Below are 21,950 nucleotides of genomic sequence, written 5' to 3'. Positions count from 1 at the left end.
TACCGGAGGGCCTCTGGCTAACTCCTTGAGGAGAAAGGGAAGCTGGAGTGAGCCTTGCACCCATTTTGCATTGACACTGTTGGAGGCCAACTATGGTGTCAGCGATGGAGGTCAATCCGCACAGCAGTGCAGGACCGATGTCCTGGACCAAGGTCTCCATGGCAGCTGCCATCCTACCAGTGTTGACCTCGGTGTGTTGATATGCCGGCACTAACACTTCAGACTGAAGGCAAATGGACTCCTCCATCATGTCTTGCAATCTGAGGAGTGCAGTGGACATCCCTTCCTGATGTTCCCAAGCATGCCTTTGCAGCTCCAGCAACTGAGACATGACCGAATCCAGAGGCTCGTCATCTGACTCGGACTCAGCAGATTTCTGGCCTCCAAGAGTCCTCCAAGTGCCGGAAACCTGGGAAGCCCCTGGTGCCATCTGCTGTGGATCAGACAGTGCAATGTGCTCTCCAGATTGCGACCCCAAAAGTACTCTAAAGCTTGGTCCCACCGAGGTGTGTGCCTCTATGTTGGTGGAGGGTGCAGGTGAGCGCTGTGACAGGTTTTCAGTTAGGGTTTCAGCAGATCCCTCTTCTGAGGTGTCTTCCGGGGCTTGAGTCAAGGACCTGGGTTGTTTCCCAGATGTGCCTGCAAAAGCAAGAAGGGATAATTAGTGCTTGGCAGTGGCATGTGAAATGGGACACCACTCACAGCATGGTTGTCTGATGGATGTTGCACTGCTGGTTGAACACCGCTGACCTCACCATCAGCATAGGAATGATCCAAATCTTCGCCGGCTAGCTGGATGACTCTATTTTCAAAGTCTGTGAGGACCTTGATGTTGGGCATTCCTCCACCAGCCTGCGACCTCTCCAACTCATTATGTGCCAGCTTGTCCTCCATGAATACAGATGATAAGTATGCCTGCCATGCCATGGATGGGGTGAGGACAATGAAGGTGTGTATGAGTGAATGAATGGTGATGTCCCTTGAACTGGCAGTGAGTGAGATCCCTGTGGATGCATAATTGGTTTGTGAGTGTGTGAGTTGAGAGTGCTGAGAAGAGTGATTTATCCTGGTGGAACAGAGGAGATCATCCTTTTTCAGCACTGGGTGGCTGTGCTCTTTTGCAGGGTGTTGTCACTGACCACTGCTGCCACCATCTCCCAAGCCGGATTGGTGATGTTGCTGCCCATCCAGCGGCCAGAGCGGGAGTAGAAGGCATCTCACAAGCCTCCATGATGTCCAAAAGGCATTCCAGAGACGCGTCGCTGAAACGGGGAGCTGCAGTCTTCTTGTCTTTCAGGGCCATGTCTTTTGTGCAACAGTCCTGGGCAGGAAACACTGCGAGGTGTGCACATGGTTGCACTTTAAATATGGCACCTGGTATGAGGAAGCGGCGAGGTGACAGCATGGCAGGCGAATGACACCAGTGACCTGGCATGTTTCCTGGGAATGCATGATTAATGAGGCAAGATTGGGACAATATGGTGTGAAAAGCCATCATTGCAGCCAGCAGGTAAAATGTTCTTTTTCCCCCCCACTACCGCACTTAGTGCAAATCTTGGACTGTTCCGCCCTAGAGGTTATCACTGATGCATCCAGCTGGCTGTTTGAGAGTGTGGAACAGTGACCTGCTGTTCAAATTGTGATTTCCATTCGGGTACAGCATTTCTGGTTGCTCCCAGAAGTAATCTGAGTATTTTGCATTTAGGAATGTGCCCGTACTGCCCAAGCTCTACCTACATGGTTGTGTAATCCAGAGGTGTACTGATTGTGGCCTGAATTGCATATTATGATCTCACATGCACTCCTTCAATCTTCTCAAAGGTGGATTGAGTGCATGGATGTAACTTCATAATATCCTAAGAGGCCCCACAGTTGAATGTTGGAGTTCAAATCCTCAGGCTGAATGGATGCAAATTTGTTGCATGACAGTGAGACTCGATGTTTGCAGACTTTATGCAATCTGCTAGGGTGTGGCACTGATGACCCACAGCTCTAAATTTTCATGCTGGCCAATAAACTTTGTTTCAAAATGGCATCCATGGACCAGCAGACTCAGAGCTTTTAAAAATAAAAAAGCTTCTGTTTCCTCTTTGTTACAATATCAAAATGACATTCTTATTTTATAAACATGTAATTAATTTGTCTGCTGAAGTGAATATGATTGATATTATTTATTGTCAATACTTTAGGCTTAATTAGGGAATTAGATCTATAATTGAAAATTAAATATTTGCAGGTCTATGGGAAAATAGCAGAGGAGTGAGACTAATTGGTTAACTCTTTCAAAGAGCCAGCACTGGCACAATGGGCCTCCGTCTGTGCTTTATGAATCTATAATTCTATGATGATTGACAGTTGCAAAATTTGGCAACTGATGGAATGCACTAAAGTGAAAGCAGGTAAATGTACAAGATACTGTTGAGGTGATGACAGCACAGTAGCAGTCTGACTGCTTCTGGCGCTGCTTGTACAGGCTCTTTATGGCAGGTCTCAAAATGGTAAAGTAAATGTGTTACTCACTGGACAGTTGAAACAGAGCAGCTATGGCCTCCTCCCACCACTGGGAATCCTGGGTAATGAGTGGCAGTTCCATCAGTCCAAGAAGAAAGATGAGCTGGCCAACAGTCAGAGCCACTGTGGCAATCAGGTTACAGGCTCGCATCATGTCAAACTGAACTGCAGGAGAGGGAAACAGTGTGATTAACTTATAGAAGACCAAGTAATGCCCACTTCTGTCATGTATTGCCTCATTAAACAATACTCAACTGAAGTGAACAGTTAAGAAGAAAATTATCAAATGTGCTGCAACAGATCCTACGTTAATGGAAAATAGCAGTGAGCATCACCATCCCTGATACATGCATATACTCTGTCACCATGCAATGCATGGAGGTATGGACTTTCAGTGTAACCATGGCAATACTGATGGACTTTGGGACTGACTAATGCAGGTATTGTAATGGTGTGAATAGTTCAACTGTTGTTACTGCCTTGTCATAGAGAACCGGAGCTAGTTCCACGTCTTGGGACTTTACAATGGAGAATCTTGGGAAACTGAACCTGGTTCCTTTGAAGTAAATAAGGTTTAGGTGGTGGTGGGGGAATCATGATCTAGGTTTTTAAAACAATGAGAGGTATAGGTACAGAATAGTGTTTCACTGAGATTGCAAGTTTAGATTTAGTGACACAGGTTTAAAATTAAGCAGCCTAAAATAGGACTAAAGCTCAGAAAATCTCTTTCCCTACACAACCATAAATACTTCAGACAGTGTACCAACTAGAGCAGTTGCAGTTAAGTCAATTCATTCAGGCTCGATATAGATGGAGTAATCCAGCTATTAAAAACTCTCCTACTCTGCTGTCTCCTAAATTGAGGCAGAAGATCAGACATGATTATGCTGAATGGCAGAGCAGTCTGGAGAGGCCGTAAGTTCTACTGCTGGTTCTATTTTTTATATTCTCATTTTCTTAAGCAAGCAGATTATTTATATTGTTAGTCTTCAATCAATTGTGGCAATTTAGTAACTAACTCTATCTGCAAGTCTGGCTTGTCTAAACTCTGTCAGAACACTGAACAAACCTGTAATCCAGCAGATTCAGAATCTATAATAAACCTTAACCTTTCCTGTTTGCAATGAGTTAAGTTCAAAGAGCCTTAGCAGAATCTGCTCCATATATGTCTGGTTTCAGACTGTTCTGGGAATGATCTGACTAGCGTTGGACTGTATCAGCACTGTACAGTTCAAGACAAAATAGAGATTCTGGGTCGGGTGGCGGGAGTAAGGCATGTAATGAATATTACTACAACTCAACGCCTTCTGCAGTGACCCCTGTTCTTTCAGCAAATACCGTACCTTGTTACTGCACGGTAGTGTTACAGTAGTTTTACACAATGTTTAAATCGCTATAAATAAATAGTTAATTATTAGACAATGCAGTGAGTTTCCAATGAGCAAATGCAGTGTTAGGAATTTCCTATTAACATGAACACACACCCTAGCTTCCCAGCAAAGTTTCTATTTTGGAATAGATATATCAGAGGTTTAACGCATTAGTGCATTTCCCTTGGTCATTTCATCATTGATATATGAAGACTCCACAACATTTTATTTTAAACAACAGGCTCATTTTCAACCCAGAGTTTCTTGTAATTTAATTTGCTTTTCTTGTTGTAATGTTGGATTGCAGAGTTGGTGAGTGCTATGTTCTAACGTTAAAAGTTACTTAGTTTGCTTCAGATTGTAGGGGGTAACATATTAGCATGGATAGAGGATTGGTTAGCTAAGGGAAAGCAGAGAATAGGGATAAATGGGCATTTTGGGTTGGCAAGCTGTAACTAGTGGAGTGCCTCAGGGATCAGTGCTGAAGCCTCAACTATTTACAATCTATATCAATGAGTTGGATGAAGGGACTGAATGTATGGTTGCTAAATTTGCTGTTGGCACAAAGATAGGTAGGAGAGTAAGTTGTGAGGAGGACATAAGGAGTCTGCAAAGGGATATAGATAGGTTAAGTGAGTGGGCAAAAATTTGGCAGATGGAGTATAACATGGGAAAATGTGAACTTGCCCATTTTGGCAGGAAGAATAGAAAAGCAGTATATTATTTAAATTGAGAGATATTTGCAGAACTCAGAGGTACAGAGGGATCTGGGTATCCTGGTATATTAATTACAAAAAGTTAGTATCCAGATACAACATGTGATTAGGAAGGAAAATGAAATGTCAAGTAGGGAAGTTTGCTACAGTTGTACAGAGCATTGGTGAGACCACATCTGGAGTACTGTGTACATTTTTAGCCTCCTTACTTAAGAAAGGATACACAATAATTGCATTCGAAGATTCACTCGACTTGATTCCTGGGATGAAGGGGTTATCTTATTAGGAAAGGTTGGACAGGTTTGACCTGTAACCATTGGAGTTGAGAAGAATGAAAGGTGATCTTATTGCAACATATAAGATCCAGGAAGGACTTGACAGGGTGATGCTGAGGGAATGTTTCCCCTAAAGGGAGAGCTTAGAACTAGGGAACACAGTTTAAAAATAAGGGGTCTCCCATTTAAGACGGAGATGAGGAGAATATTTTTTCTCTCAGAGGATTGTTAGTCTGTGGAATTCTCTTCCCCAGAGGGCAGCGGAGGCAGGGTCATTGAAGATTTTTAAGATTGAGTTAGATTATTGATTGACAAGGGAGTCAAAGGTTATAGGAAGTAGACAGGAAAGTAGAGTTGAGGCCACAATCAGATCAGCCATGATCTCACCAATTGGCAGAGCAGGCTTGAGGGGCCAAATGGCCTACTCTTGCTCCTAATTTGTGTGTTCATATGTATATATTGGGTATTAATGAAGTGTATCTGAGCTTCATTTATCTCAGGCAATCACTGCAACTCCACAGCTTCCTTGTTCAAATTGGGGTGCTCATGATATTCTACAGTGATAGTGCCAAGACTATTCACCAATCTTAGCCAATTGACTTGTTTAGAGATAGGGTTCTCTTTAATTTGTTACTAAACAGCATTCACGGTACGGGATGTGGCTCATGTTGCTCCTTAACTGGCCGTAATGTGGGCCAATATGTAAAGACCTTCTGTTTATTCCATTTGGAACACTACTGCATGAAATAGTTACACATTTTCACAAATATTATTGTTTGGCCCGATAGCTAAAGTCTACAAGTGTCTTGATAACTCCCTGCCCTCACGCAGTAAAGGTAACCAAATCCTTCCAGTAATTGAGGTTCATTAACTAATCCCCTCACTGACCCAACAGGGATTTAACTTAGTCACTCCGTTACTGACAATACAGGGGTTTCATTAATAACCCCATAAACAGTAATAGCATGTGGAGTGTACAGTGCAGTCCTTGAGAATTAAAAGGCAGGCTTTTCAGTAACCCCTCCTACCCTGAAACATTAAAGGAACTTTAGTAACTATCCCCTTCCTTAGCAGTAAAGGAACAGGGATCCATTAGCCTCCCATGTCCTTAGCCAACTTTAGAGAGTTCCTACCCCAGCTGTAAATAAGAGATTACAGACTTACGTTTGACTGTGTTCCGAGATTCCTGAAATCCAGGGTGCTCCGATCCCCAGTTCAAATTCTCACAGTCACGATGCAAAGTCTGTTCATGCCTTGTTGGCCCTTTGCCTTTATCAATCCCATAGCACATCCTCCACAATCCCACACTGCGCTTTCTCCCATCCTCCAGGGCCTGGTACACCCAGTTTGGGGTGAACGCTGCTGCATTGTTGAGAATCAGAGACAGGAGAGCCACTGCTACAGCTGTAGCCACCAGCTTTTGGACAGCCATGCCCAGCTGCTTTTCCTCAACTCCAAGACAGCTCTAAGTTGCCGAGTGAACACAAGGGAGCTTTTTTATTTCTACACAAAACACTCATGTGCATTGGAAGTGCAGGTGCACCTAGAGCTGCCTGAGAGCTGCTAGGGGAGCTGAACATTCATCCTCGCATCCACTAGTATCCTCAACAGGGATGTGTCAGATTCTGAATACTTTGGGTGTCCAGGCTGTGGTGCAAATTAACGTGGTTTATCCGCCCTCTTGCGCCTTCTTCACCGGAGACGCAGCAGTGATAAGCTGTCGTTCATGCAGGTCCATCCCTTTTGTTGAAGATATGGATGCTGCAAGTGAAGAGCCTTGAATAAGGCTGGAGGAGGCAACTGGGTGATCACCTAGCCCAGTGCAGCTATTTGTCAATTTGTTGAAAAGCAGATCAACTTGATGTCCAAGGCAGTTTGTTGTAATGTTTGCTGAAATTACTTTCAGTTTAAATCAGAATATTAAAAATTGCAGCAAAGCACCACACAGTAGATTAAACAGTTAAGCAGAAATTGAACATCTTGTTGAAATAGACTTCATGCTTCAGGGGTGACACAATCCTGACATACTGGTAAGATACGAAGAGAAAATGACTCTGAAAGTTAGGAGGAAACTGTTGTTTTTCTAACTGTGTTGTTGAGTCTTTGGGCGTTGCTGGCTGCAACAAACATTCAGTAGTGCGACTTCACAGTCAAACATTAACAGGATGTGTTTCCTCTGAGGAAGGGACCCGGACGACAATCAAAGCAGCTTTTTCAACTCCTGGCTCAAATAATTTGGAAATGGCAGTTTCTCCTTCTGTGTTCTGCTGTATGAACAAGGTCACTGTGGAGGAAATGAAAAATGAGGAATGGCACCAGTGTGGTCCATGGGCTTCTGCCTTAACATATTGCAAATTGTGATAGCGTGCTTCTAATAGATATTGACTGTTCCGATAGTATTTAGTTACTGGGCAAAAAGAAATGTGTGCGTAGAAGTGTAAATCTCTGTACCTACAAATTCTCTCTGAGGCCTCATACTATGGTTTGTATGTTTATCTCTCAGACATGCAGATACAGTAATGGTACATTCTAGAGCCTCTGGATGCTTTTGTCTATCACTTTGCATTCAGTCTTTCTCTCTGTCTCATTCTCTAGCTCTCACTTACAGTTTTTCTTTTACTCTCTTTCACTTGCTCTTTCTTCTCTCACTTCCCCCTTGTCTCTCCCTATCTCGTTCTGTTTTTCAATTTAGTTTTCTCTTTCTCCCTCTCTCCTCTCTCCTCGCTCTCTCTCCGCTCTGTCTCTTTTGCCCCTCTCCCATGCCCTTCCCCAACACCAGTCTCCTATGCCCTTCTCAAACACCACTCACCCACGGCCCTCTCCTTCACCCCTCTTCGATAGCCCTCACCCCGCCCCTCTCCCTCACCCCACTCTCTCACCCCTCTCTCTCACACCACCCTCTCGACCATCTTGCTCTCCATTCTCCCCTCTCTCTTCTCCTTTGTCTCCCCTCTCTTCCCCCTCCCTCTCTCCCTCTCCCATCTTTGCCCCCCATCTCCCCCTCTATCTCCACCCTCTTTTGCCCCTCTCTCTTGACTCTCTCCTCTCACTCTCCCTCTCCTCTCTCTCCTCTCAGTACTCTCTCTCCCCACTCTCTCTTCCCCCTGTCTCTCCCCCCTTCCTCTCTCTCTCCCACCTCTCTTCTCCCATGCCTTTTTCACCTCTCTTTCTCTCCCCTCACTCTCACTACACGTCATCCTCTTTCTCTCTCTCACTGCTCTCCCTCCCCTCTCTCCCCTCTCTCCCCTGCCAGTCTCTCTCCCCCTCTTTCCTTTCTCTCTCTCTTCCCCTCCCTATCTCTCCCCAGTCTACCTCACTCCCTTCTCTCCCCTCACCCTCTCTCTCTCCCTTCTCTCTCCCCCTCTCAACCCCTCATCCCACTCCCCCTCTTTCCGCCAGCTCTCACTCCTGTGTCTTTTTCACTCTCTTCCCATGCTCTCACTCCACTCTCTCTCCTCTTTCTCTCTCTCTCTCTCCCCCCTCCCCCTCTACCACACTTCCCTCTCTCGCCCTCTCTCTCGCCCTCTCTCTTTCTCCTCTCTTTCACCTTCTCTCTTTTCCCTCTCTCTCCTCTCTAGGCACTCTCTCACCTCTTTCTCTCTCCCCTCTCTCTATTTCTCCTTTCTATCTCTCCCTTGTCCCACTCTCACTCCTCTTCCTCTCTCCAGCCATCTCTCACTCACCCCTCTCTCTCCCCCTCTCCTTCTTACCCCTCTTTCTCACCCTCTCTCCATCTATCTTTCTCCCCCTCTCTCCTCCCTCTATCTCTCCCTCTCTGCCCCCCCCCTCACTTCCCCCTCTCTCTCACTTCCCTCTCTTCTCCCCCTCCCTTTCACCAGTCTCTCCCCTCTGTCTCTCTCTCGCCCTCTGTCTCTCCCTTCTTTCTCTCTCCCTTTTCTCTCTCTCCCCCTCTCTGCCCCCCTTTACTCCTCTCTCCCCCTTTCCTCTCTCCCCCACTCTCTGCCCCCACTCTCTTCCTCTCCCTCCCCTTTCTCCTTCCCTTCGCTCTCCCTCCCCCTCCCTCTCTGCCCACTCTCTCGCTGCACTCTCTTTTCTCTCCCCCCTCTCTCTCACCTGTCTCTCCCCTCTCTCTTCCTCCTCTCTCTCTCTCCCTTCTGTCTCTCTCTCTCTTTCTTCCTCCTCTCCCTCTATCTCCAATCTCTCTTTGCCCTCCTCTCTCTCTCTACCCCCCTCTTTCTCAGTCCCCTCTCTCTCCTCTCCCTCTCTCTGGGCCTTCCCTCTCGCCCGCCTCCCTCTCGCCCGTCTCCATCTCGCCTGTCTCCCTCTCGCCCGTCTCGCTCTCTCTCACAACTTTCTCTTCCATCACTCCCGCTCTCACTCCCCACTCTCTCACTCCCCACTCTCTCTCTCCCCACTCTCTCACTCCCCACTCTCTCACTCCCCAATCTCTCTCCCCCTTCTCTCTCTCCTCCTCCCATCCCTCCCTATTCTCTCTCTCCTCTCTCCCTTTCCCCCTCACTCACCCCTCACTCCCCACTCTCTCTTCACCTCTCTCTCTCCCATCTCTCTGCCCCCCTCTCTCCCTGCCCATCTCCCCCTCTCCTCCCTCTCTCTCCCCTATCTTTCTCTCTCGCTTCCCTCCCTCCCTTCTCTCCATCCTCTCCCTCTTTTCCTCTCTCGCCTGTCTCTCTTCCCCCCCTCTCCCTTCTATCTCTCCCTCTCTCCCCCTCCCTCTCTCCTCTCTCTCTTTCCCCTCTCTTTCTACCCACTCTCCTCTCTCCCCATTCTCATTCTCTCCCTTCTCCTCGCTGCTCTCCCTCTCTCTCTCTCTCTCGCTACTCCTCCTCTCTCTTTGGCCCCTCTCTCTCACCCATCTCTCGCCCACTTGTTCTCGCCACCCCTCCCTCTCACTGCGCTCTCACCCCCTCTCTCTTCCCCCTCACTGTCTCCCCTCTCACTGTCTCCCCCTCGTGTCTCTCCTTTCTCTCTCCCTCTCTCCCCTCTCTCTCGCCCCCCTCTCTTTCCCCGTCTATATCATTCCCACCACTCTGGCTCCCACCGCCCTTCCTCTCCCTCTCCCTTCCCCCTCCCCCTCTCTCTCTTCCCTCTCTCCCCTCTCTCACTCCCTTTGCCCTTTCCCCCTCCCTCTTTCTCTTCCCCCTCTCCCTCCCACTCTTTCTCTCTCTCTCCTGTCTCTCTCTCCCCCTCTCGGCCCCCCCTCTCTCCTCCCTCTCACTCCCCCCTCTCTCCCCTTCTCTCTCCCCAACTCTCTTCGCCCCTCTCTCCTCTCTCTTTCTCACCCCTCCCACTCCCCTCTCTCTCTCTCCTCCCTCTCTGCCCTCTCTCTCCCCTCTCCTTCCACCCTCTCTCTCTCCCCCTCACTCTCTCACCCATTCTCACCCCATCCCTTCCCCCTCCCTCTCCTTCTCACTTTCCTCCTCCCTCCTTTCCCCTTCACCCCGTCTCTCTCTCACCTGTCTCCCCTCTCTTTTCCCTCCATCTTCCCACTGTCTCTCTCCTCACTCTACCCCCTCCCTCACCCCACCCCCTCTCTCACCCCCCTCTGCCCCTTCTCTCCCCTCTCTCTCTCTCCCACCTCTCTTTCTTCCCCGTCTCTAACTCCCCTCTCTCTCCTCCCTCTCTCTTTCCCCCCTCTGTCTCCCCTCCCTCTCTCTCCGGTCCCTCTCTCTCTCCTCCTCTCTTTCTCCTCCCCTCTCTCCACTCTCTCTCGCCCCTCTCTCTCTCCCCCACTTTCTTTGTCTCCCCCTCTCTCTCTTCCACCCCTACTTCTCTCCCTCTCTCTCACACCCCTCTCCCCCTCTCTCTCTTTCCCCCTCTCTCTCCCTCTCTCTCTCTCCACCTTCTCTCTCCCCCTCTCTCTCACCCCTCTCTCTCTCCCCCCTCTGTCTCTCCCACCTCTCTTTCCCCCTCTCACTCCCTCCCTCTCTCTCTCCCCCCTCTATCGCCCCCTCTCTTTCCTCCATCCATCTCCCCCTCTCTTTCCTCCGTCTCTCTCCCCCTTCCCCCTCTCCTCTTGTCTCTCTCTCCCCCCTCTCTTTTTCCCCCTCTCTCTCTCCCCTTCTCTCTCCCCCCTCTCTGTCACACCTTCCCCGTCTCTCTCCCCCCCTCTCCTCTCCTTTTTTTCCCTTTCTGTCACTTATTATGCTATGTTGATCTAGAATATCTGACATTTTCATTAATCACTCCTGTATTAGGCCAATACATGAATGAAATTATTGTTTTGAACACAGGATTCAAAATAAAGGTCCGTCTTGACACAAAACCAGAATGCTGTTTAGTTTGCAATCTTGACTGAATAGAGCTTCTACTGAGACTAGAATTGACATTTCCTGTAACAATGAGGATATGTTGAGAACTTTCTGGAGCGGACTGTAACCACAATAATTTACATGCCATAAAGTGTATTAGTACAGTAGAGTAATTGGGGAGGAGGAGAATTTATGCATCTCCTTACCCCATGCCTGCTTTGAGTTTTTACGCAAAATATATTCAGCACCATCAAAAACAGATCAACTGGTCGTTTATTTCATTTTCTATTTGTCAAATATTGCTGTACAAGATTGGTTGCTTTTTCCTACATAGCAACATTGGTTAAACTTCAAAAGTAATTTGTGGCCTGTAAGAACAAGAGGAGATGCTATCTAAATGTATGGTCAGGCTTCTATATATAATGAAAAAATTTGTCTCAGTGAATGCTGTGTCTTTCTGTAACTTTTCTCAGAATACATTGGTCTGAGATCATTAATTGACAGGCCTGCTGACCAATGAGGTGTGAGATGTGGATGACAAAAGAGATAAGAGATTAAGATGAAGAAAAAAAAGTCTGTTCATGACAAATGTCAGATGGATAATACAACTGAGAACCAGGCTGAATATAGAAGCTTCAGAGGGGAAGTGAAAAAGCAAAGTGAGAGTATGAAAGGAGACAAGCAACTAACTTTAAAGGGAATCCAATAGTCTTCTATAGACATATAAATATTAAAAGGATGGTAAAAGGAGGAGTGGGTCTGTTAAAGACCAAGAAGAAGATTTATGCATGGAGGCAGGGGTCATAGTTGAGGTTTTAAGCGAACACTTTGCATCTGTCTTTACCAAGGAAGAAGATGCTACCCAGGCCATGGTGAAAGAGGAGGTAATTCAGACAGTTAAAGGATTTAAAATTGATAAGGAGGAGGTATTAGAAAGGCTGTCAGTCTATTTAAAGTTCATAAGGCACCAGGACCAGCATGCAAGGATACTGAGGAAAGTGAGAGTGGAAATTGCAAGAGACACTGGACACAATTTTCAAGTCTTCTTAGACTCTGGAGTGGTGCTAGAGGGCTGCAGAATTGAAAATGTTTCTCCCTTATTCAAAAAAGGGTATAAAGATAAGCCCAGCAACCAGTTTAACCTCAGTGGTAGGGAAGCTTCTGGAAACAATAATTTGGGACAAAATTAATAGTCACTTGGGCAAATGCAGGTTAATTAAGGAAAGCAAATTGTGTTTAACTAACTTGCTGGAGTTTTTTGAGGTAACAGAGTGGGCTGTTGACATGGTACACACGGACTTCCAAAAGGCATTTGCTCAGAAGTCTGTTTGTGGAACTTTTATCAAAATTATAGCTCATGGAATAAAAGGGACAGTAGCAACATAAATGTAAAATTGGCTGAGTGATAGGAAACAGAGAGTAGTGGTTAATAGATGTTTTTCAGACTGGAAGAAGGTTTATAGTGGAGTTGCCAGGGGTCAGTGTTAGGAACCTTGTTCTTCCTGATATATATTAATGACCTAGACCTTGGTGTACAGGGTACAATTTCAACATTTCAAATATATGAAACTTGGAAGCTTTGTGACAATAAGGAGGATAGTGTGTAATTTCAAAAGGACGTTATTAGGTTTGTGGAATGGATGGACAAGTAGCAGATTAAATTTAATGCAATGAAGTGATTCATTTTGTTAGGAAGAATGCAGAGGGACAATATAAAATAAAGGGTACAATTCTAAAGGGTGTGCAGGTGCAGAGGGACCTGGATATATATGTGTATAAGTCAGTGAAAGTGGCAGAACTGATTGAGAGAGAAGTTCCTGGACTTTATTAATAGGAGCATAGAGTAAAAAAAGCAAGGAGGTTATGCTAACCTTGTAGAGAACGCTGGCTCAGCTTCAACTGAGTATTGTATCCAGTTCTTTAGGAAAGATGTAAAGGCATTAGAGAGGGTGCAGAAAAGATTCACAAGAATGGTTCCAGGGATGAGGAACTTCAGTTACGTAAATAGATTGGAGAGGTTAGGACTGTTTTCCTTGGAGAAGAGAAGGAGAGAAGGTTGAAAGGAGATTTGATAGATGTGTACAAAATCATGAGGGGACTGGACAGATAGGGAAAAACTATTCCCATTGATGAAAAGATCAAGAACAAGAGGGCACAGAGTTAAGGTAATTGCAGAAGAAACAATGGAGATATGAGGAAAAACTTTTCACAAAATGAGTGATTGGGATTTGTAATGCACTGCATGAGAGTGTGGTGGAGGCAAGTTCAGTTGAGGTATTTAAAAGAAAATTGAGTGATTATCTGAAAAGGAAGAATATGCGGGCTATGGAGAGAAGGCCGGGGAGTGGCACTAGGTAAACTTTGGAGAGCTGGGGCAGACACGACAAGCCAAATGGTTGTTTTCTGTGCTGTAACCATTCTATGATTCTGTGATGTAGATAGTCTAAATAACCAATTTGCTTAAATGTCCCAAATCCTAATGAACTGGACAGCTACAACAAAATTCAGCAATGGTTTTTTTTTACTGGTAGATATCACTATCCCTTATCCATCCTGCCCCTGCCACTATCCCATATCCATCCTGTGCTCACTGTATTTGTGCTCTGCTTCCCAGTCCACACCCCTGCTCTACATTCGATCCTGACTTATGATATGGAAACGCCTTCGCCAGTCCATTCAGTCGCACTGTATCTATTTGTAAGTTCACCAATGCAAAATAATGAAAATCAGGTTAAACAAACCCCTAACTTGATTTACTTGTTTCACTGAGGAGACAATACTGACTGAGTGAGGACGACAAATCCAGCCTCGATGAAGGGATTGGGGGAGGCGATGGCGTAATGTATCACTGGATCACTGGACTAGTAATCCAGAGACCCAGGGTAATGCTCTGTGGACCTGGGTTCAATCAATCTGGAATTAAAAGTCTAATAATGACCATGAAACCATTGTTGATTATTGTAAAACCCATCTGGTTCACCTGTCTGGCCCTTTAGGGAAGGAAATCTGCTGCCCTTATCTGGTCTGATTGACTTGTAATTCCAGACGCACAGCAATGTGGTTGACGCTTAACTGCCCTCTGAAGTGACCTAGCAAACCACTCAGTTGTATCAAACCGCTAAAAACAAGTCATTAAGGATTGAAACCGGATGAACAACTTAGGCACTGGAAATGACAATGGCAAACCCAGCCCTGTCGACCCAGAAAAGTCCTCCTTTCTAACATCTGGAGCTTGTGCCAGAATTGGGAGAGCAAAAGCCTGACATATTCATATTCATGAAATCATACCTTATGAATAATGTCCCAGCCGCCATCATCACCAACCCTGGGTAAGTCCTGTCCAAGTAGCAGGGCAGACTCAGCTGAGGTGGCGGCACAGTGGTACACAGTCAGGAGGGAGTTGCCCTGGGAGTCCTCAACATCAGCTAAGGACCACATGAGGTCTCATGGCATCGACTTAAAAATGGGAAAGGAAACCTCCTGTTGATTACCACATACTCTCACCCCCTCAGCTGATGAATCGGTTCTCCTCCATGTTGAGCACAGCTTGGAGGAATCACTGAGGGTGCCAAGGGCGCAGAATGTACCCTGGTTGGGGACTTCATTGTCCATCACCAAGAGCGGCTTGGTAGCACCACTGCAGGCCAAGGTGGCTGAGTCCTAAAGGACACAGCAGCTAGACTGGGTCTGCGGCAGGTGGTGAGGGAACCAACAAGAGGGAAGAACATACTTGACCTCATCCTCACCAACCCTCCCGCTGCAGATGCATCTGTCCATGACACTATCGGTAGGAGTGACCACCGCACAATCCTGAACAAGGTCCCATCTTCACATTGAGGTGGTGTGGCACTATCACCGTGCTAAATGGGATAGTTTTCAAACAGATCTAGCAACTTAAGACTGGGCAACCATGAGGCACTGTGGGCCATCAGCAGCAGCAGAATTCTACTCAAATACAATCTGTAACCTCATGGCCTGGCGTATCCCCCTCTCTACCATTGCTACCAAGCCAGGGGATCAACCTTGGTTCAATGAAAAGTGCAGCAAGACATACCTAAAAATTAGATGTCAGCCTGGTGAAGCTACAATACTGGACTGCTTGCATGCCAAACAGTATAAGCAGCAAGCAATAGACAGGGCTAAGCGATTCCACAATCATCGGATCAGATCTAATCACTGCAGTCCTGCCAAACAATTAAACAACTCACTGGAGGAGGAGGCTCCATAAATATCCCCTTCCTCAATGACGGGGGAGCCCAGCACATCAGTGCAAAAGATAAGGCTGAAGCATTTGCAGCAATCTTCAGCAAGAAGTGGCGAGTGGATTATCCATCTCAGCCTCCTCCGGAGGTCACCAGCAATACAGATAGCAGTCTTCAGCCAATTCGATTCACTCCATACTGGATACTGCAAAGACTTTGAGCCCTGACAATATTCTGGCAATAATACTGAAGATATGTGCTCCAGTGCTTACTGCGTCCCTAGCCAAGCTGTTCCAGTACAGCTGCAACACTGGCATCTACTCGCCAATGTAGAAAATTGCCCAGGTATGTCCTGTACACAAGAAACAGGAAAAATCCAACCCAGCCAATTAGCTCCCCATCAGTTCCTCTCGATCATCATAAAGTGATGCAAGGGGTCATCAACAGTGCTATCAAGCGGCTCTTGCTCAGTAATAACCTGCTCGCTGATGCTCAGTTTGGGTTCCAGCAGGGTCACTCAGCTCCTGACCTCATTAGAGCCAATGTTCAAACATGGACAAAAGAACTGAGCTCCAGAAGTGAGGTGAGAGTGACTGCCCTTGATATCAAGGCAGCATTTGACTGATTGTGGCATCAAGGAGCACTAGCAAAACTGTAATCAACGGGAATCGGGGGGAAATGCTCCGCTGATTGGAGTCATACCAAGCACAAAGGAAGATGGTTGTGGTTGTTGGAAGTCAATCATCTCAGTTCCAGGACACCATTGCAGGTTCCTCAGGTTAGTGTCAAAGGCCCAACCATCTTCAGCTGCTTCATCAATGACCTTCCTTCCATCATAAGATCAGAAGTGGGGATGTTCGTTGATGACTGCACAATGTTCAGCACTATTCGCAACTCCTCAGATACTGAAGTAGTCCATGTCCAAATGCAGCAAGACCTGGATAATATCTATGCCTGGACTGACAAGCGGCAAGTTGAATTCACGCCACACAAGTGCCAAGCAATGACCATCTCCAACAAAAAAGAATCTAAGCATCGCCCGTTTACATTCAACGGCATTACTATTGCTGAATCCCCCACCTACATCCTGGAGGTTATCATTGACCAGGAACTGAACTGGACTAGCCATATAAATACTGTGCTAGAAGAGCAGGTCAGAGGCTAGGAATCCTGTGACGAGTAACTCACTTCCTGACTCCCCAAAGCCTGCCCGCCATGTACAAAGTACAGGTCAGGAGTGTGAAGGGATACTCTGTACTGGCCTAGATGAGTGCAGTTCCAACAACACTCAAGAAGCTTGACACCATCCAGGACAAAGCAGCCCACTTGATTGGCACCCCATTTGCAAACATTCACTCCCTCCACCACCGACATATAGTGGCAGCAGTGTGTACCATCTACAAGAGGCACTGCAGGAACTCACCAAGGCTTCTTAGGCAGCACCTTCCAAACCCAAGGCTACTTCCGTTTGGGAGGACAAGGGCAGCAAAAACAAGGGAACGCCATCACCTGAAAGTTCCAAGCCATTCACCATGCTAACTTGGAAATATATCGCCGTTCCTTCACTGTCGCTGGGTCAAAATCCTTGAACTCCCCCCCCTAACAGCACTGTGGGGGTACCTACATCACATGGACTGCAGTTCAAGAAGGCAGCTCACCGCCACCTTCTCAAGGGCAATTAGGGATGGGCAATAAATGCTGCCTAGCCAGCGATGGCCACATCCCATGAATGAATAAAAAGAAAGAAGGCAAGGGAGATGGACTCAATTGAGATGCAGAAAGGGCAGGTAGCTCAAATCATTCTGTAACTAGCAGTTTGTTAAGGGTTTTTAGTGGCTCTTTTTAGCTTCTAACAGCCAGCCTGATAGCATCACGTAGAAAATAGTGAAATACACTGTCAAATCCCATCTGTGTGATCCATTTATATTTAAAGGTGATGAAGGTGTACAGTAAATAATTACATTTGGAATTTACAGTAAACCATTCATGTTTTGCATCCGCCTGATTCACTTCATCCTGTTTCATAGTTCATACATCCAGTGTACATCACAATATTACTGTTACTACAAATAGTTTCTGCAATTTTCTATTTAAATTCTATTACCCCCACACATCTGCTCTCTATTAAAAGCCAGTTGCTGTTTCCTGCAGGTTAGGTACATATGGTTGTCATTGTGTTTAAATCAGAACACAGGAAGAATCCTGAGCACAAAGATTTTGAATTTTTCCGCAATCTCTCTGCTTTAACCCTTTCATTGTGATAATATATATAGCCAAGAATGGAATGCCTCAGGACATGTCAAGACCAGGATGGAGGACTCTTTTGCCAGTTATGCGTCATGCTCTTTCAACGTGCTGCCAATTGTTTCCATGGTGGAAACTGTGTTCATTTCACTACCTATCGAAGATTGAGTACATGAAAACCATTTCTACATCCTCAGTGAGCCTATATTTAATCTTCCCAATCTTCCTCTCAAACAGCCCAGGCGGGATCACTGCTCAATCATTCTTTGAATGAATGCCCAAGCACTAACTGTTCCTTCACACAAGTCTCCCAATAATCTTCAGATAATAAACGTAGAAGGACCCACAACAGACATTTTAAGAATGAAGCTTCATCTGGAAATAAAACTGTTAAGTGAGAAAACAGTTCTCAGTAACACTTGACTGTATATTAAAATAATAAAGGGTTTAGCAGCATTTCACATGCAAACTAACCACCCACTTTGTTGAATGTCAGAATATAAACTTGTCCTAAATTGTTAAGAGTAGTAGGCCATTTCATCTTTGTAACTGCAAAATGTTGAAACTAGTTATACTTCACTGGTCAGGCAGTGAAGAACATGATAACTAAACATTCCTCATTGCCCTCGGCCTGCAGAGTGGGGCAATGAATCGGAAGCATTGTCTTTGTGTCTGTGTGACATGTATTTGAATGTACCCTTGTGTCAGCTTGGTCCAACTCTGAGTCTAAAATCATTGGGTTCAAATCACACTCCAGGACCTGAGTACATAATCAATGCAATATACCAAGGGTGTTTGCATTGTCAGAAGTGCTGTCTTTCAGATGAGACAGGAAAGGATGAGAAAGGCACTATCTGATGGAATTTCTTTCACCTCCACTGGCCATAACAGTGTCAAGGGAAATGAGTTTGAAAGAATCTCAAAGCATCAAGGATGGGTTCACAATGTCACAATTTGGCACAAGTTAGCACTCACATTCAGGCTGGTGTGCTGCAGCAGGGATTTAACTTTGCATTGTTCCTAGAAGGGTTATCAACAGTGGAGAAAATGCATCTCCAGGAATGTCCTATAGAGAAAAAATTCCAGAACCGTACACACTTCTGGGCTTTGCATACCAAAATCAGCATTTAAAATGCAGAAGATGCTTTCTGTCCAGTCCCTGCAAAATATTTCTGATTAAAGCTCTATCTTTGTACAAGATAAACTAGAATAACAGATGTAGAATAGGGAGCTGTCAGAATTCCAACACTTATCAGCTTTCGGTTTTGTGACTGGATTTAGGAGAAGAGTGAATTTTGAAATATCTGTAATGTATTCGTATTTATTTTATAGCTGTTTCTCTGACCAATCAAAGGAAAGAAGAAATGAATGCTTGAATTTACATAGCACCCTTCACAACTCAGGACTTCTCAAAGCATTTTACAATCAACATACTTTAGAAGCATAGTCACTGTTGTAATGTAGGCAATTACTCTGCTTTGTTGCACTGCTGGTTATAATGTAATGCTAAACCAGGGAACATTTCTAAAATTATGTGAATCCCAGGGTAAACTAAATGCTGCTATAACTGGTTGCTTTTTGAAATATACACAGTTTCATAACCTGTCTGTCACCCAATTCCTGAGATTTAGGCACAAGTACCACTCCTTTCGCTCTCACAGCTATTGTCATTACACCTGTTTATTTCCCTGTCCTGTTTCTTACAATATGCAGTTGTCGTCTTTTAATCCCATATTGCAAATAATGTTCAGTCTTGGTGAATGGATGTGATATATGATAAGCAGCTCATAAGGTTAATTGGTTTTAATGTGATTTCCCCAGTCCTTCAGCCAGTGTTGCACATATCACAGGGTTATGGACTACCATCACAGGGCTGCTAGAGTTTACTAACTTCTGTCGATGTTTTTATAGCATCAGGCACTCAGTATTTAGTGCCTGTGTATTTGGCCATGTTAAGGCTATAGCAAGCCACCATTTAAGTCTTCACTTTAACCCAGTCAGTATAGAAGGGCAGAGATGTAGCCAGAGAATGTCCTGAGCTGCTCATTACCTATTGAACAGATCTCTTTAGGGCTTTGTTTTAAACTTGAATTAGATTGTATAAAGAATTCAAGTTGAGCTGTATTATAGCACAGCATTCTGGACAACTAACAGTTATATACCTTGTAATGCTGTCTTGGTTCCCTCAATTCCATGTAGTTTTTGCAAAAAAACAAAGTAGGTAGGTTTAGAATAGTGAGGCTGCAGATATGGGTGAACATTGCAACTTAATTCCCAATTTGGCCTTGGCTTCAGTGGAGCCTCTGTTCATTTTGGTTGAATGAGCCTATAATGACAAAGTTATCTTCCAATATTCCCATCCCCCAATTTACATTGTATAACACAGCAAGACAATCCCAGTACTGTCAAACAGTAATATATTCAGGAATACTGGCCACTGCATGTGTTGTCACTCAGTGAAGCTGTGGGTTTGGAGCTCTCTGGTTCTCCTGATATCTAGATCAGATTTAACTATTTGCAGAATTGCATTTTCTTCATGATTTTCAAAATATCTTTTTTGGCTTTCAAATATATAGCCCAGAAAGTACATCTCTATATCTCTATGGTACTGAGTACTACACGGCAACATTAGGGAGGGGGGATATAAACTCACTGATAATTCTCATCCTAAAGAAAGCACAGAGTGATTGGCCTGTTCCTCCACCCCTCCCCACTTATTGTGATGTGCAGTTTAGGCACAAATGCTAAACCAAGGGTGCTACTAACTTTCAAAAAAGACGTCCTTCCAAGTTTCCTTAAGTAATGCTAATTTACGAATTCATAGGATGCAGAATGGTCTCTAATTAGAAATTTAAAGGAAAATACTGTTTAAATACCAGATACATGTACACTTATAAACTGAGTTAAATACAATCTACAGTCACTCCAGCTATTTCTCCTTTTTTGTAAAAAGTGCTTGGTTAAACAGCATAAGCTTCCATCTCTCTCAGTGAATAATAGATATCCTACAGTCCAACAGAAACATTGTAGAATGGTTACATTCAAAATCAGTTAAATTACCCCAAGCAACCAGAACACCCACAGAATTTGCAGTTACATGGATTGTAAGTAAGAAGGAGGGATTACCCAGTTAGCGAGTCCACTTCTTCATCTGTTGCTAACTGTAGTCTGTGGTTCTACTGTGAACTCAGTTTATAACTTGATCCCATCCTAGAAAAAAGATGCAACACTCTCAGCTTCAGCAAACAGTCTATGTGTTAGCACAAGATCAGCAGACAAATAGAAAAGTAGCAGCTTCCTTTTAATGTTGGGCCCTGGGATAAACACACTGCTGTGATTAAGGCTGCTGTGCAAACTCTGTGTGTGCTGAATTATTCTTCAGTAACTCTCCTCACAGAGTGAGCAGCAACCAGCTAGCTCCCAGCCGTGAGCTCTGACGTACAGGAAACCAGTCTGGGAAATGCTGGGGGAGGGGTGTTGGGGGCAGGGAGAAAGAAACAGTTAAATCTTCTCAACTGTCAGGAAAAATATAACAAAAATAGTCCAACAAATTCTGATCCATTCATATGTCAAGATGCAAATCATTTTTAACCAGTTGTTTTAATCTCATGTTTGTGCTGCTGAAGGATTATCTGCAAGTGTAAAAACATTCGGCAGGAGGTCTCTTTTGTACAAATACAGTCAGATCCTGATAAACATACAGCCACTCTGCCAAGAAATACTCTGTTGGGATCAGCTCTGTGTTTTTCTGGAATTGACTGGACTGTGTTCACTTATTTCTCCATTATCCATCTAGCATCAAAACAATAGTTTTCTGATAGGCAGGTTAAACTCCTGAGTTCTACAACTTGAGGTGATCTGCCAGTTTGACCTCACCTTCAGTTCACAATATGTCTTTTAGTCCTTTAATTAACCTTCACATTCATTCATTGAATGGAAAAAGAGACATCAGTAAAACACCTAAAGCTTCTCCGAATGTTGGAGATGATTTTGCAATTCTAGTCTTCCCCTTGTAGCCATTCAGTTCTGTTAGGCTAGATTTAACTTGAGAACATGAATGCTCTTCATCAGCTTCAGCAGCCAATTCTTTACTATTAAGGTCAAACAGAGGCTTACATCCTTGCCTGTATACCAGGAATGAGAGTTCCAGATGCCTTTATTAAAGGTTAAGTGAACATACTCATAGGCAACACAAAGCAATGATTTGCGCTAGAATATCCCACATTGTAGTCCTGGTGCTCAACTTTCAAGACCTCTTCCATCTGCTTCATCCTCTAACCTTGTGTTACAGTCTTGTCCATTTTTTATATCTTTCTAAATTAGATTACTAAGCAAAGCATAGAATGTACTATATTATGGCCATGTTACAGATGAATTAATCTATAAGCATGCATGAACTGTG

The 21,950-nt window shown here is 44.8% G+C and overlaps 2 protein-coding genes across 4 annotated transcripts in view; one reads left to right on the top strand and one right to left on the bottom strand.

The window, feature by feature from the left end:
- tmem204 (transmembrane protein 204) overlaps positions 1-20,953 on the bottom strand; it is a 41,130-nt gene extending 20,177 nt beyond the window's left edge. Inside the window, exons 1-3 of the mRNA XM_041206062.1 lie at positions 20,675-20,953; positions 6,037-7,156; positions 2,521-2,676 (exon numbers count right to left, since the gene is read on the bottom strand). Of these exons, the coding sequence (XP_041061996.1) occupies positions 2,521-2,676; positions 6,037-6,304 (424 nt within the window). The 5' untranslated portion in view covers positions 6,305-7,156; positions 20,675-20,953. The remainder of the gene's footprint in view (positions 1-2,520; positions 2,677-6,036; positions 7,157-20,674) is intronic.
- The window catches only part of ift140 (intraflagellar transport 140 homolog (Chlamydomonas)), a 140,960-nt gene that overhangs the window by 95,925 nt on the left and 23,085 nt on the right, over positions 1-21,950 (top strand). The window lies entirely within an intron of this gene.

Source organism: Carcharodon carcharias, chromosome 15, assembly GCF_017639515.1.
Source record: "Carcharodon carcharias isolate sCarCar2 chromosome 15, sCarCar2.pri, whole genome shotgun sequence".
Taxonomy (NCBI): domain Eukaryota; kingdom Metazoa; phylum Chordata; class Chondrichthyes; order Lamniformes; family Lamnidae; genus Carcharodon; species Carcharodon carcharias.
The sequence above is the reverse complement of the archived record's forward strand: the minus strand, read 5'-3'. Positions and strand labels throughout refer to the sequence as shown.